General features: G+C 34.5%; 1 protein-coding gene across 4 annotated transcripts; it reads right to left on the bottom strand.

Moving 5' to 3' along the window:
- Positions 1-116: 116 nt before the first annotated feature.
- On the bottom strand, positions 117-12,109 carry LOC133677138 (uncharacterized). Of its 4 annotated transcripts, XM_062098977.1 has the most exons (25): positions 11,694-12,100; positions 11,478-11,587; positions 11,304-11,376; positions 11,145-11,206; positions 10,215-10,356; positions 9,569-9,787; positions 9,383-9,449; positions 8,487-8,886; positions 7,693-7,840; positions 7,435-7,595; positions 6,813-6,912; positions 6,391-6,465; positions 6,123-6,257; positions 4,735-4,824; positions 4,236-4,418; positions 4,029-4,133; positions 3,692-3,850; positions 2,125-2,169; positions 1,797-2,018; positions 1,371-1,477; positions 1,227-1,283; positions 1,063-1,135; positions 724-970; positions 521-574; positions 117-404 (listed from the first exon to the last, which is right to left on the bottom strand). In XM_062098977.1, exons 1-23 carry the CDS (start codon positions 11,832-11,834, stop codon positions 809-811), a joined length of 3,036 nt encoding a protein of 1,011 aa, XP_061954961.1. In that variant the 5' UTR covers positions 11,835-12,100; the 3' UTR covers positions 117-404; positions 521-574; positions 724-808. The 4 variants fall into 4 exon arrangements, with proteins under 4 accessions (XP_061954961.1, XP_061954960.1, XP_061954962.1 ...); XM_062098976.1 differs by having other exon boundaries at positions 117-574; XM_062098978.1 differs by lacking the exons at positions 117-404; positions 521-574; positions 724-970; ... (2 more) ...; positions 1,371-1,477; positions 1,797-2,018 and adding an exon at positions 3,464-3,566 and having other exon boundaries at positions 11,694-12,109.
- Positions 12,110-12,896: the final 787 nt, after the last annotated feature.

Raw genomic sequence — 12,896 nt, 5'->3', positions numbered from 1 at the left:
TCGGGGGCTGCACCATGGTAGTATCAAAACTCAACATGGGAGGTATTAAAACCTCAGGCCTGCTAAAGAAAAAGAAGTGGAGAAAGACGCAGGTTAGGGAGAATTAACACAGTTCAAGAGCATAAAAGTCAATAGGAATTATAAATGATCATCCATCTTTCTTGTCCATTTGCATTTTTCCCAAGATATTTACGTATAAACACTCATTTCTGAACATATTTTTCAAACATTCGAGTTCATAAGCAGTACATGGGATTGGCATGTGAGAACAAAAACAGGTAACGAATTCCAACTCAACAGCACAATGTACATCTTTTCTTCAATTCTATAAGATCTTCTTTTCATTTGTAGAGTCGTGACAAAAACCTATGACCTCAATGCTGCGACCCTTGTGCCTTGAAAATCTGGAACAAGAAAGGAGCAGCAAGCTATTTACAGATTTTCCTGTTGCCAAAGGGGGCGTATACAAATGAAAGTTGAAATGTAGATGTTGTAAAGCAACCACCCAGTTCATTCTTACAAAGAAATAACACGAAGAATGTCAAACCACAAATCCAATCCACCAATACATCACCTGGAGTAACAAACAAGGTGCACAGTTAGATGCAAGCCAGCAAAATTCTAAGTGCCACCACTAGAATTTCCAAGTAACTCAGATAGAAACGCTAAATGAATGCCAGACATGAAAAATGGCCTCTGCATCAAAAGGGAGCAAGAACTTACCCTATGTCTTCTCACCATGGGACAGAAAAAATTGAAGGGGCCCTGATACGTGACCACTAAGCAAAAAGGAAAGTACTATTCCTGTCTATGGCATCTTCAAAGCCTGTTTCAACTGTGCAAATGCTGCTGGATGCATTCTACTAATAGCTGAATTAAAAGATTCTCCATGAAGAGTAGCACATGTTTGAAGATTCTCTCTTACTGAGTTCTCCAAAGACCATCGTTTTATAGGATCTGAAAATTTAATCTGGAGAAGAACATGTTAGAGAAATTATCACACACTGTCACAGATTTCATCATTGAAATTCAGTGCCTCAGGTAAAACAGAAGAATGTTAACCTGTCTTTTCCTGTACTCTCTACTTGGAATTACGCCTTCACCATGAAACTTGCTGGAGCTCATGTTATCACCACTGCAATTATTATAGGAGGTTAAGAACAAGTCAAGAGACTACAAAAACCAAGTAAACACCAAATCAAATTGGATTGTACAAGGGAGGTAACCTTGACTCTTCCTCCGTTAAATCATCATTTGCACCCAAAATTACACTTGTACATACACTGCATGAATTAAAGCTCATGAAGCAGGTGTAGGTCATTGAAAGCAGTTGTAGCAAATGATATCAAAATTCAAATTTGAAACTGCACCTGAGGATCTGATCAAGTTTATCAACGACTTGAGGCAGTCTTAGTGTCAAAATTATTGAAAGTGCTAACCCAAATGTCTTTTTCTGATCAGAAGATGCATTATCTATCTGTACAATAATATTAAAACAAAGACAAAGTTAACGCGGCAAGGCACACTGGCCATGAACACTAGAAAAGCATTATGCTGGAGTCTATATATCAATGGTAGATTCAGCACATTGATTTCCTCACTTCTAGAGATGGCATGAGTTGCAGTTAATTATAGCAGTCTATGCATGGGAATGTCTAACCATCATTTGAAACTATTTACTTGCAAAATACACCACAATGGATGTGCGTAGAAACTAAAATAATTTAACAAATTAGAAAAGAACAAACATCAAAATCAGTCAAAGCATCTTTGAAATGAAAGCATGATTTACTGACCTTGTCAAGCCATATGTCAACCAAACAAAGAAGTATATTTTCCTCAATTGGAATGTCTGCCTGCTGGAGAAGCAATGAAAGTGATGGTTCTGCTGTCAATTGGGCAAGGTAATTGGTGTTCATCACCAAAATCCTTGCTAGAATTGCAGCTGCAGATGCTTTAACAGCTGCCTTGGAAGGTTCAAAATCATCTCTTCCACTTAAACATATCATGATTAGTTTCTACCAAAAAAACATACAAATGGTTAAAAGACATCCGAAACATATCAAACAGAAACCACATAACTGATAATAGGTTGCAAGAATCTAACACATGAACTGCACTTACTTGCAAAGTACTGCTAATAAGCGGGGGCACTTCAGCAGGGAAGCACTGCAAAATGAGAAAGGCAAGTCACAAAGCTGAGTACTCACAACTACCAAACAACCTCCAGTGGCTAAAACGACCAAAAACCTCCCAAAATCATCACAAAAAATTTAGAGTCCCTGGTAAACCAAGACTGCTTTAACTTTGAAAAAAGTTCTGTAGTTCTCATCTATATTTTTGTCTCTATCACGGAAACATTTCTTCAGAAAAATAAGAAAATACATTACCAGGTATTATTTTTTGAAAATAGGAAAGAAAGATCACCCTTAAATGACTAATTGACAAAGGGATTAAAAATGTAAACCAAGCATGTCCCTTGTTTTCCAGGTTCTCAAAAAGCTCAAAGATTCCAATTTTACAGGGAACAGTTTTCAGTTTTAACTAATTAGCACATTTTCTTCAATTTTGTACTCTAGCAATTCTCTACAAAAATGACAATTTTTTCACAATTAAAAACTTCCCAAATGGTCTGTGTTTTTCATCGTACATTTTTTTTCCTTTTTTTTTTTCCCTATCAGAGCATTCTCAGTGGTTATTGAAAGCATAATTTTGCATGACACAGTTAGGAAGTTAATAAGTATATTACTCCAAAGGTTAAACAGAAACAAACTAATTACATATTCCTTGGTCATGGTCATTTAATGACAGATATTGCAGAACATGCCATGGTAACCAAAAATTTTACTCATTATATGGATTGTGCATATGAGATCTAGTTGGCGATCCATGAAAAATAACAAGGATCTGTTTCAAATTCCATTAACACAACAGGATAACAGATTTCAATAAGATGGAAGGTTAAAGTGCCAGGAGTACAAAAATAAACTGTTATCTCTTCATGATTCAGTACACAATAACAACCATAGGCTGTGCCACTGATGTAACTTGGCAAGCAGAAATAATTAAACTATGTATGTATGTTGTAGGGCATTTTAAGTATGTGATTGGTGATGCAATGATTTAGGAAAAAAAATACAAACGAGGAGTATTCCGTGAAGCACAGATTGATGTCAATTTTTCTTCTTTTGGCATGTTTGATTAGAAAAAAACTACATGGGCATAATCCAGAAGATGCCTCATGATTTACTGAATTTTTCGGCTGAGAAAAAGAGAGAAAATACCAGCATAAATAGCTATTTTAACATATAGGGTTTAACATTACCATGACCCACCAGATAGGTCAAACGTGTTTCGATTGAAAAAGACAAATCCAGACAGCAATAATTTTGAGGCACCAAAGATTAAGTCAGTATAGATATATCAAATAATCTAAGAGCATCAGGCAAGAATTTGTGTTTACCGAGGCACTTGCCAGATATCAAGAGATGGACATTGATAAATTTAAGAGCACAAAAGTTTCTGCAGCCTGCAGTTTTAATCAGCACACAGCCTCTCTTTCCCTCCTTAATATAACATAGAAATAAATGATGAACTTACTGTCATAAAAGATAACAAAATAAAGAGCTGTTTCAAGTTCAAATATCAGATAAAGGCTGCAATTAGATTCAGGAAAATTTAAATTAGGTACCTGTATCAATATATCAATGACAGGAAGAGTTGATAATAGGCCTCTATCATTAACATTTCCAACAATCAGATCAAGAACTTTGGCAACGCTGGAAGCATGCATTCTTAGAAATTCAGTCCCACCCAAAATTATGTAATCCTCCATGATATTTACAGCGACCTGCAATTATATTAAAGTCAACAAAATTTCATCAACAATTATAGCAACTGCAGGTTTGCTGTTGACAAAACTAGACGCAGAACAAAAGAGCTATACTTAAGACAACAAGAACAGGCACACCACTTGCATTGAGCATTAAATACATGAATAATATAATAGATACTACAATAAATCCAACCTGCAAGTGGTCGAAACTTCTTTCCATGATTTCCATGAGACATGGGAAGTACGCTAGCAGTCGAGGCTCCATTGCAGGCGCATGGGAAAGTGTAGCTTCCCATAACTGCATGGTTATGCCAGTTAAATTTGCTATTATCAATTAACTACTGAAGGCAGCATATGGAAGACTCAAACAATAAATAAAAATAAGGCATGGGAAACTAACCAGCATGCCATCCTCTAAAAGATTGAGTATATCAGGGCTATTTATATCAATCCCACCATGCAGAATAGGCAATAGCACATTGTAGCAAGTAGGTGACTGGTAGCCAAGTTCAACCACAAAATTCCGCAAAGCAATGAGAAGCTGAATCTGCAGAAGACTCTCACCGGAAGCCTCCTCCCAAACCTTTCAAACAGCATCAAGAAAAACAATGACATCAGAAAGGCCGAACCACAGTATGTGTGAAATGTGCATGCTATGATTATATTCAAGAATCACTGGAGTGAAACTCTTAGTTCCACATACTTTAACTCGAGTTCTTCTGAACTTAACCGCTCAGAAATTCAGAAAGAGTTCACTCAGCAGAACACCTTTATTTAACAAAAATGTTGTGTTCTTGTCAATGTAAAAAGACATGAGATAAAATGTTTTTCTTTATGGTATACAACACTAACATGTTCAAGCATTAGAATAACAGAAAATATAATGGCTTGTCAACTACCTTCTGAAAAAATTGCACCAACTTGTTTGCAAATGGAATGATCTCATGGACGTGTCCAATAAGAACAGATATCAAATTCAAAACCTGAACCTGAAATTACATGAAAGAATAGAAAAACTACTAAGAGCACATTAATGAGGTAAGAATAACATGGCAGTTGAAATCATAAATAATTCATGTAATTGATGCTTTAGCTACCCACATCACAGATTGGAAATGTGTGGTTCACAAATTTTAAGCATTTAAAGATGGTATCACAAAGAAGTGGAAGGATATTCTTGAAATAGAATATATCCAAAATCAGATTGATGTACAGAATCAATGATTTCTGAACATGCATCCACACATGCATTTTTCAAATTCTTGAAATTAAGTATTCATTTAACTAACTTTTACAGAGATAAGAAACATGCTATGTTTTTTTAAAAAATATTTAAACTATTGAACTAGCTATGAACAACATAAAAAATTGCATCTAAATAATTTAAATTAAATATATAAACACTCAAATGATTCATTTCCTTACAAATAATTTTCTAGCTAGCTCCATATAATTTCTTTAAAATTAAGTATTTAAGAACAATGGTGAAGATAACGATCCTCTTTTTTTTTTCAAAGGCTGGAAGCACTAACATTTTTTTTCTATGATAAGATTCTTGGCTAGAATAACTTATTTGAAAGGTAGGGAAAACAAATACCCTAAAAACTTCTACAATCAAATATTTTGGTAGAGCTTGTGTTTTAAAAAGTTAAAAATTAGGGCATGGATAGAAGTTCTACGAATTCTTTAGTTTATAAAATGCCTTTTTTATTACATTATCTAAAGGTGTGATAAAGTTCTACATTAGAGTCAAAAGTGACAAGGTAAAACAAAAAAAATCTAATATAATTACTGAATGGATTAATATTATTATTTTTGAATTTTGATGTTTTTATATTTACTGTCTTATTTTTTAAGCATTTTAAAGCTTTGATGGTCAAAATATAGTGTCGATAAGGTACTATGTAGTTTAAGGATAATTTAGGAAATCTTTTTTATATTATTTAAGGTTTTATATAGCTTCTAAATAGACATTTAAAGAAAATTATGGGATTGGCATTTTAAAAAAATACAATTGTTGGGAATAAGGGAGGGTGCTTTATATCTAGTTTACGATTGGACACCCATCCCTAAGATTCATCCAAAATCAATGATAATAAATGCTTGACATCCCTTTCTTCTTCTTTTTTTCACATTGGGAGATGGAGTATATAATTTGGAATGGCTAAAAGAGGAGAAGGGCAATAATCTATGTTCCTTAAAGAGATGCAGGAGGTTAATAGGAAAAGCAAGCATAAGTATCCACGCATGCAATGACTATCAAGGTGAACCACAAGTATCATCTTACCTTCGAGTCAAACTCCTGAACCTCCTCAACCAACTTAAAGCACGAATCAAAGCAAATAGGAAGGAGATCTACAAATTCTTGCTCTGAGAAGTTTGCATCCTCAACATGCAAACACAAAGACCGACAAGCTGCAAGCTAGTGCAATGAATTACAATTTCAGTAGTTGAAACAGAAAATGCAAAGAACAAACAAAACATTCAAAGCCCCAAAAGAGAGGAAAAAGGAGAGATGTGAAGGCACATAACATAGGCTAATTCAAGCATCATACCTTAACAGACAGGTTTTTGTCTTGTAGCAATCTGATCAAACTACAATACACTGGTCTCTTTGTGTCAGCTTTAATCTGCAAACAAAAAAAAATGAGCAACCACAGCAGGAAATATCAAATCTCTTGGTACAGAAGCCAGAATAACTTTATAATGTGTCAGCACATGGGAACATCAGCCTACTTTATTTCCAAAGAACAGGAGCAATATTCTAGATTAACTCCTGAGCATGCATAGAGCCACAATATGGCAACTTCTAGAGATCATGCTAGGAACCAACATGCTGAGAAGAAACAGGACAAAACGCATACACACTTCATTCTTGACAATGAGGTATAACAATTTCATTTTCTTCTTGAGGAGGAAAAGGAAATGTTACAAGTACTTAAGAGTTCTCTACCAAAAAGCTAAAAAGTGCCATTACCTCGGAAACCCATTGTCCTAGTATCAGTGCAACTTTTCGATGGATAACACACATATTTGGATGATCATTCGACAGTTCAAGGGATAAAGCACCATTAAACCTGTAATGAATTGTTTAAGTGAAATAAAGAAGGATGGATCATCATATAGCCCATCAAAATATATACCATGTAGATTAAATTTGGTTATGAAACCACAATCTAACCAGCTAGTACAATTCCAGTGACTTCAATTCCAAAAATTTTGAAAAACACATGCAGTTAGTGATCAAATAATATCCTACTCATTTTCCTCAGACATCATGTTCCTTAAACAACTATTGCATCTGGAAATATATCCTCTACATATTTCCAGAAGCATTATCGAATCTGGAAATCCATGCCTATCCAAACACCCTAAAACCACGCTTACTAAATTTGCAAGTAGATACTACAGGCATGCAAGTGGTAATCCCCAAATGACAAACCCCTTTTCATTAACAAAATTCTAAAGCAAATGGCACCAGCAAACAATTAGTGTTTAAAACCAATACCTTTTAATGTGACTGCAATTAATGATAACTAATTCAAACAACATACGGATTGATTAAATAACAGCAGTAGCATAGATTAGAATTCTTATACCAATCTTTGAAGCTGAGGTAGTTAGAGAGCTCATAATAAACATATGCAGCAGCACCATAGGCAGCATCTTTAAGAAGTAGCCCAGGAGTGATTTCAGTAACTGATGTTGGGCAAGCATTCATTGCCTCCTGAAGGATGGACACCACAACAGGACCCAACAGCTACAAATAGCAAAGAAACAACATGAGCTCACATCTGTTAGCAGAGTGCTTTGCAGATTTTTAATATCAATCATTCTAGAGTTGAAACTTCACCTACCTGGCTATGGTTTTCAAACAATACTATGTATAAAGCTTCCGCGCAAGGCCTCAGTTTTTCAGTCCACTGAATCATATCCTGCTCATGATGAAAAGATTCTGGGTTTTGATACAACTCCTCCAAATCACTAGCAGTTAGAACAAAATACCTGACAAAACATCAATCTCACATAATTATTTGAAAAGTAGATAATCATCACACAGGAGATCCAGAATGCTGAAAGATATGCATAAAGCATTTGGTGCCATATGTTATATCTCTTATAATTACCCAACCACGTAGAGATCCATGAAGCAAATAGAAATTCTGCAAGAGGGGGGAGGGGAAGCAATGTTTGACTTGAGATGTGATTAGAGCAACAAGATTTGGCTCATATCCCACATGGAGAGACACACATTGATGAATATTAAAGTAGCAGTTAGATTTGATGAATGTCAAAGTACTTTTCTTGGAGGAATGGTTAGCATGAAGTTGAACCTGTATTTAATGGAGTATAGAAACTTTCTTCAAAAAATCAAAGAGGGGAAAAAGAGCCCAAGATTTGGGTAATCAAAGATGTGAGATTCTGGAGTACATGCTTCGCATCAAAATACAGAGATGACCTATCAACAGTGCTAAATTGTTTCCTTTATGAATCCCAAACCCTAGAGCAGCAATCATAAGATAAAAAAAAAATTATACAGCTGCGGAGCTTCATTCAATCAATTTTAAGAACTGAACCCCCATGCATTTGAAATTGAGTATTCTTATAAATTATAGGCAAAATAATTAAGCACAAGTAGAGGTATCATTACCTCCTTATTAACACATTACACAAATGTATTATTCGTTCAGTTGGAAGAAGAGAAGTCAGGACACCACCAACAGCATTGGAAATGTTCTTTTTCATCTGCTCCACTGTAATCACACTTTCATCCATCACCCGCCCAGTTAGGTTTAGCTTATACTCCTTACACTCAAGGACACACTTCACCATTACCATGCATTGAATCAGGAATTGCTCAAATGATAAAATATATGGATCCGGATCAGTTATCTTGTTTAAACAGAAATCCATGACAGGAGGAAGAACAGACTTGTCACCAAATGAATAAGGATGTCTGCCCTGAATTGTGACCAAAACCTTCATTAATTTGGTACATGCCCTCTTTATGAAGTCCCAAAATTTAGGATGTCCCTTCTGGAAAGATGAATCTGTCGAACAACACAGCACAAGAAAATTAGTTTATTCCTAAATAAGTAACCTGTTAAGAGAAAAAGAAAGAAAAGGGAAAGGCTGAGAATAAAAGAGCCTGCTTAAGCTTCTTCTCCATTCAATTATACATGCATATGGAAATAACACTCTTGGCATATAAATATGGAATGGTATGCAGGATAATGAATCCAATTCAATATTTCTATATAACTTTCTCTCCTGCTCTTTCTAGTTAATAAAGTGTTTGTTAAATATGAAAATTGATGTCAGTTTAGGACATTCTTACTTGTATAACTGAATAGTCAACACTTAAAATTTATATGTAGCCACAATACACGTTTTCCAAATGCATGGCTTATAGGATCTCTAGAACTACTTTTTTCGTTTTTTTTTTCTTGGGGGGGGGGGGGGATGTTTATCAAACACAGATTACCACAGCTCTCCGCTAGGATATGCAAAACAAATAAAAGTTTGAAAACAAGAGCATTATCTCACAGTATGGGAGAAATGACTGAATGGCTTTCAAGAGTATAGGGGAAACCTCCTTGACTGGTTGGACCTCCTGACAGATTTTAAAAAAAAATAATCAAAAGCTAATCTCCCAGGTTAAATTGCAATACAGAGTGTGCCAAACTCTTAAATTTGAAGAAAGGAAATAAAGAGAAAGAACTGAATAACTACCTGTACACATTTTGAATCACTTGGAAACCCTGAAATAATCAATTGGCGAATTATTTTTAAACATAATAGCCATCTCTCACTCATTAGATACAGCTCATCATGATGATGTTCCAGAGTATTAGAAGTATAGCTTTGTGCAAGTGTAGAGAAACTATTTAATATAGCTTGAACATCACTCTGCCAAAGGCCCCAGCTATATCCAAAGAGATGGGATGTTATCTGCCACAAAAAATGGTGATATGTGAAACATGTGACCATAACTCTGTGATATAAGACATAACTATTTGTTTGAGAGCAAGTTTCTATCTGTGCACTTTAGTTGCAAGATCATAAAAATCATGACCATTGCTAGGAAATGCCTACCCATAACTGATATCATTAACTCATTATAAGGCCAGTACTGATATCTATGAACATTCTGAATCCAGCAGCCTGAAATGCTGATACTTCTGGCACAAGGCTTACACAAATGCTGTTCCACTCAGGAACAAAGTCATCAACAACAGGCCTACCATCCATGCTTCATTCACATTTGGATGAAGTGCACTTTTTTCATTGTCAGGTTGGATGACATTTGAAACTGAATAGCATGTAAGGAAATGGGATAAAGAATACTACCATAAGGGATAATACTCGGAAGTTATACCTCTGCATAGTTCCTTTGGTCAACAGTAAGACGTTTAGTGGATAATTCCTTCAAAGTTCGGAACAGAATCAAAAAAATCCTGTGAGAAGTAAGGACATCTGCTGATTGAAGCTTGTTCGCTAAAACTGAAAAGAGCTCTGGCCTAAAAATATTGAAATGAGAGATCAAGAAATAAAGTTAGCTGAATGAAGTAACTCAGGTACCTTAGAACAGAAAAGAAGAAAGAACTACTAGTAGGGAAAAGATCAGTAATTACAACAACAGGCAATATAAATACAGGAGTTAGCACTAATTACAAAAAGTACAAGATTGCCAAACTAAAAAATCTTCAACAATATCTAAATCACTAAATGCATAACCATTAGTTAAAAAAAAAAATCATTCAGCTCGGAGCATCCATAACAACTTTGGATCTATTTGTAGTTGCTAGTCAAAGATTGTGATGTTTTGTCACAAAAACTTATGTAAGAAAAGCAACTGCATTTTTTACCCTATTTTCACCTTTATATTCATCAAGATAATTTCATAACTTTTCATTGATAGCAAGACAGTAATGATAAGGATGACAAACATTGAAACAGAATTACAATAGACTATATTCTCCCATTGTTTGCAGGGAACTGCATCTTGTTCAACCCCCACCCCACCCCCTAAAACCCCGAATCCCCTGCTCATGCATAAAGTAAAAAACTAAAAATAGTATAAAAAAACGAGTATTCCACCCTAAATTTAATATTCAATATCAAAGTGAAACTTCCATGAGAGAAACAACAGTCAATCTCTACAAAGAAACATCAGGCAAGTATTAGCAACCCACACTAAAATGTACTTACAACAAAATATCCTTTTAAAAAATCTAAAACCAGCAACTAGAAAAACAACCACCGATGAAAGCATATGATATAGAAATAAAATGCCACAAACACATACCATTCTCTTGGATAATCAAGGCGAGCAATCTTGGAAATAAGAACAGCCAACAGTCCAGCTATCTACATCGATTAAAAAAAACACATTTGAATTACAAATTAGCAAAGCAAATCAGAACCCAATCTTTTGAGCTCCAACTTACAAAGTTAAGATCATCACCTTATCGTTCTCTTCTCTCAAATGCGACAGTAATTTTTGTCTCAAGTGATTTTTCTCTTCACTGCTTATTGCCCTGCTCACAAACCAAAATATCATCTCATAAACTACGCCAAAATCAACAAAAATCCAAAAAATGCAGCTCAAATTATAAAAACAATGAGACTAGAGTCTTACGCAGAATCCCTCCGGTTCCTCCAGTACCGATTGATACTATTCTTAAAGTACACCGAAGCTAATAATCGAACATCGACTTGCGAAGCTAAATCTGCTGCAGTTATAACTTCCTACAAATAAATTCAATTATTCACACGTGCATTGCAATTTGAACTGAACTTAAACCCTATAAAATACAAAATCAAAACCGAAGAGAGCGAGCGAGAGAGGGTTTACCATTAGACAGGAGCAGAAACCAGGCCGACTCTCGAACTGCGAGAGCGCCGCCTCGGCTGGCTTACGGACGCTCTCATCGCCGCTCATTGAATTCGTCAATAAAGAATATATCGTGCCTAAATCGGAAGCTGAGAGCGCCATAGCTGCTGCTCCTTTTTAGCCTTTTCTCTCTCGCTTTGAATCGGATCGAAGAAAAATTTGAAGTGATTTTGAATTAATTTTTTGAAGATTTAATTAATTTTGTGCTCATTAAAATGGTACTTTAATGATTGATGTTTGTGATTGTGCTTCTTGGTGTTTCTAGAAGCTGAATAATGAAGCGAGAGAGAAACCGGACAGGAGAGAGGAGGAGCTAAAAAGAGAAAGAAGTACGATGCTGTTTGGGCGCAGTTTATAATGGGTTTGGGTTCCTTTCTGGTGGTCTCTATAACCTGGAAAATCTGGGGACTCGGGTCATGTGCGGACGAGTCTAGTTTCTTTCTTGTAAAGTGTGTTTTCATTGTATGATTAGTATTGAGTTGGATTAACTTTTTAAAATATTTTTTTATACATATTAAAATATTTTTTATGTTTATTATTAACACATTAAAATTAAAATAATATCAAAAAAACAAAATTCATTGCACTTCTAAATAAATTCTATCAATTCTTCTATTCCAATTTTATAAAATAAAGTTCTATTTTATAGTTAGAAAAATAAAAATAAAAAAACAATTTTTTTCTTATTTTAATATAATAAAGCGTGAAAAACTTCAGTTTGGTCATTGAAGTTTTAAATTTTGCATATTTTATACAGTTCATAATGTATATTAGGCTTTCAATTATTCAAAAATATTCTAATTGATTTATTCTTTTAGCTTTATTGTTAGACATATATACACTTATATCAATTAATACTTTGATAGTGTTATTGTTATTTTTTAAAAAATATCGAGAATCTTCTTAATATTTTAAAACTAAAACTAGGATAAAACAAGTTTATCAAATATTCTAAAGATTTTTATTTTTAACATGACATCTGCGACACCCAAGTCTCTAATATCAAACTTATTAATTGATATTTTCTTAGTAGACTTGATCATGTAATCATTGTTGTCCAGAATTAGCATATCATTCATATAGAGACATATAATAATATAACATTTATCTATGTTTTTCATATAAATATATCTATCAACTTAGTTGATTTTGAATTCATTTGAC

Source organism: Populus nigra, chromosome 17 (assembly GCF_951802175.1).
Source record: "Populus nigra chromosome 17, ddPopNigr1.1, whole genome shotgun sequence".
NCBI classification, from domain to species: Eukaryota; Viridiplantae; Streptophyta; class Magnoliopsida; order Malpighiales; family Salicaceae; genus Populus; species Populus nigra.
The sequence above is the reverse complement of the archived record's forward strand: the minus strand, read 5'-3'. Positions and strand labels throughout refer to the sequence as shown.

What these genes read in the sequence shown, in the direction of transcription:
- LOC133677138 (XM_062098976.1), bottom strand. Translation starts at nt 11,834, where the DNA reads ATGGCGCTCTCAGCTTCCGATTTAGGCACGATATATTCTTTATTGACG. An exon ending in AAACTTGATCAGATCCTCAG is followed by an intron (nt 1,284 to 1,370) that starts GTGCAGTTTCAA and finishes TAATTCATGCAG; the next exon opens with TGTATGTACAAGTGTAATTT. An exon ending in TTAACGGAGGAAGAGTCAAG is followed by an intron (nt 1,136 to 1,226) that starts GTTACCTCCCTT and finishes TAATAATTGCAG; the next exon opens with TGGTGATAACATGAGCTCCA.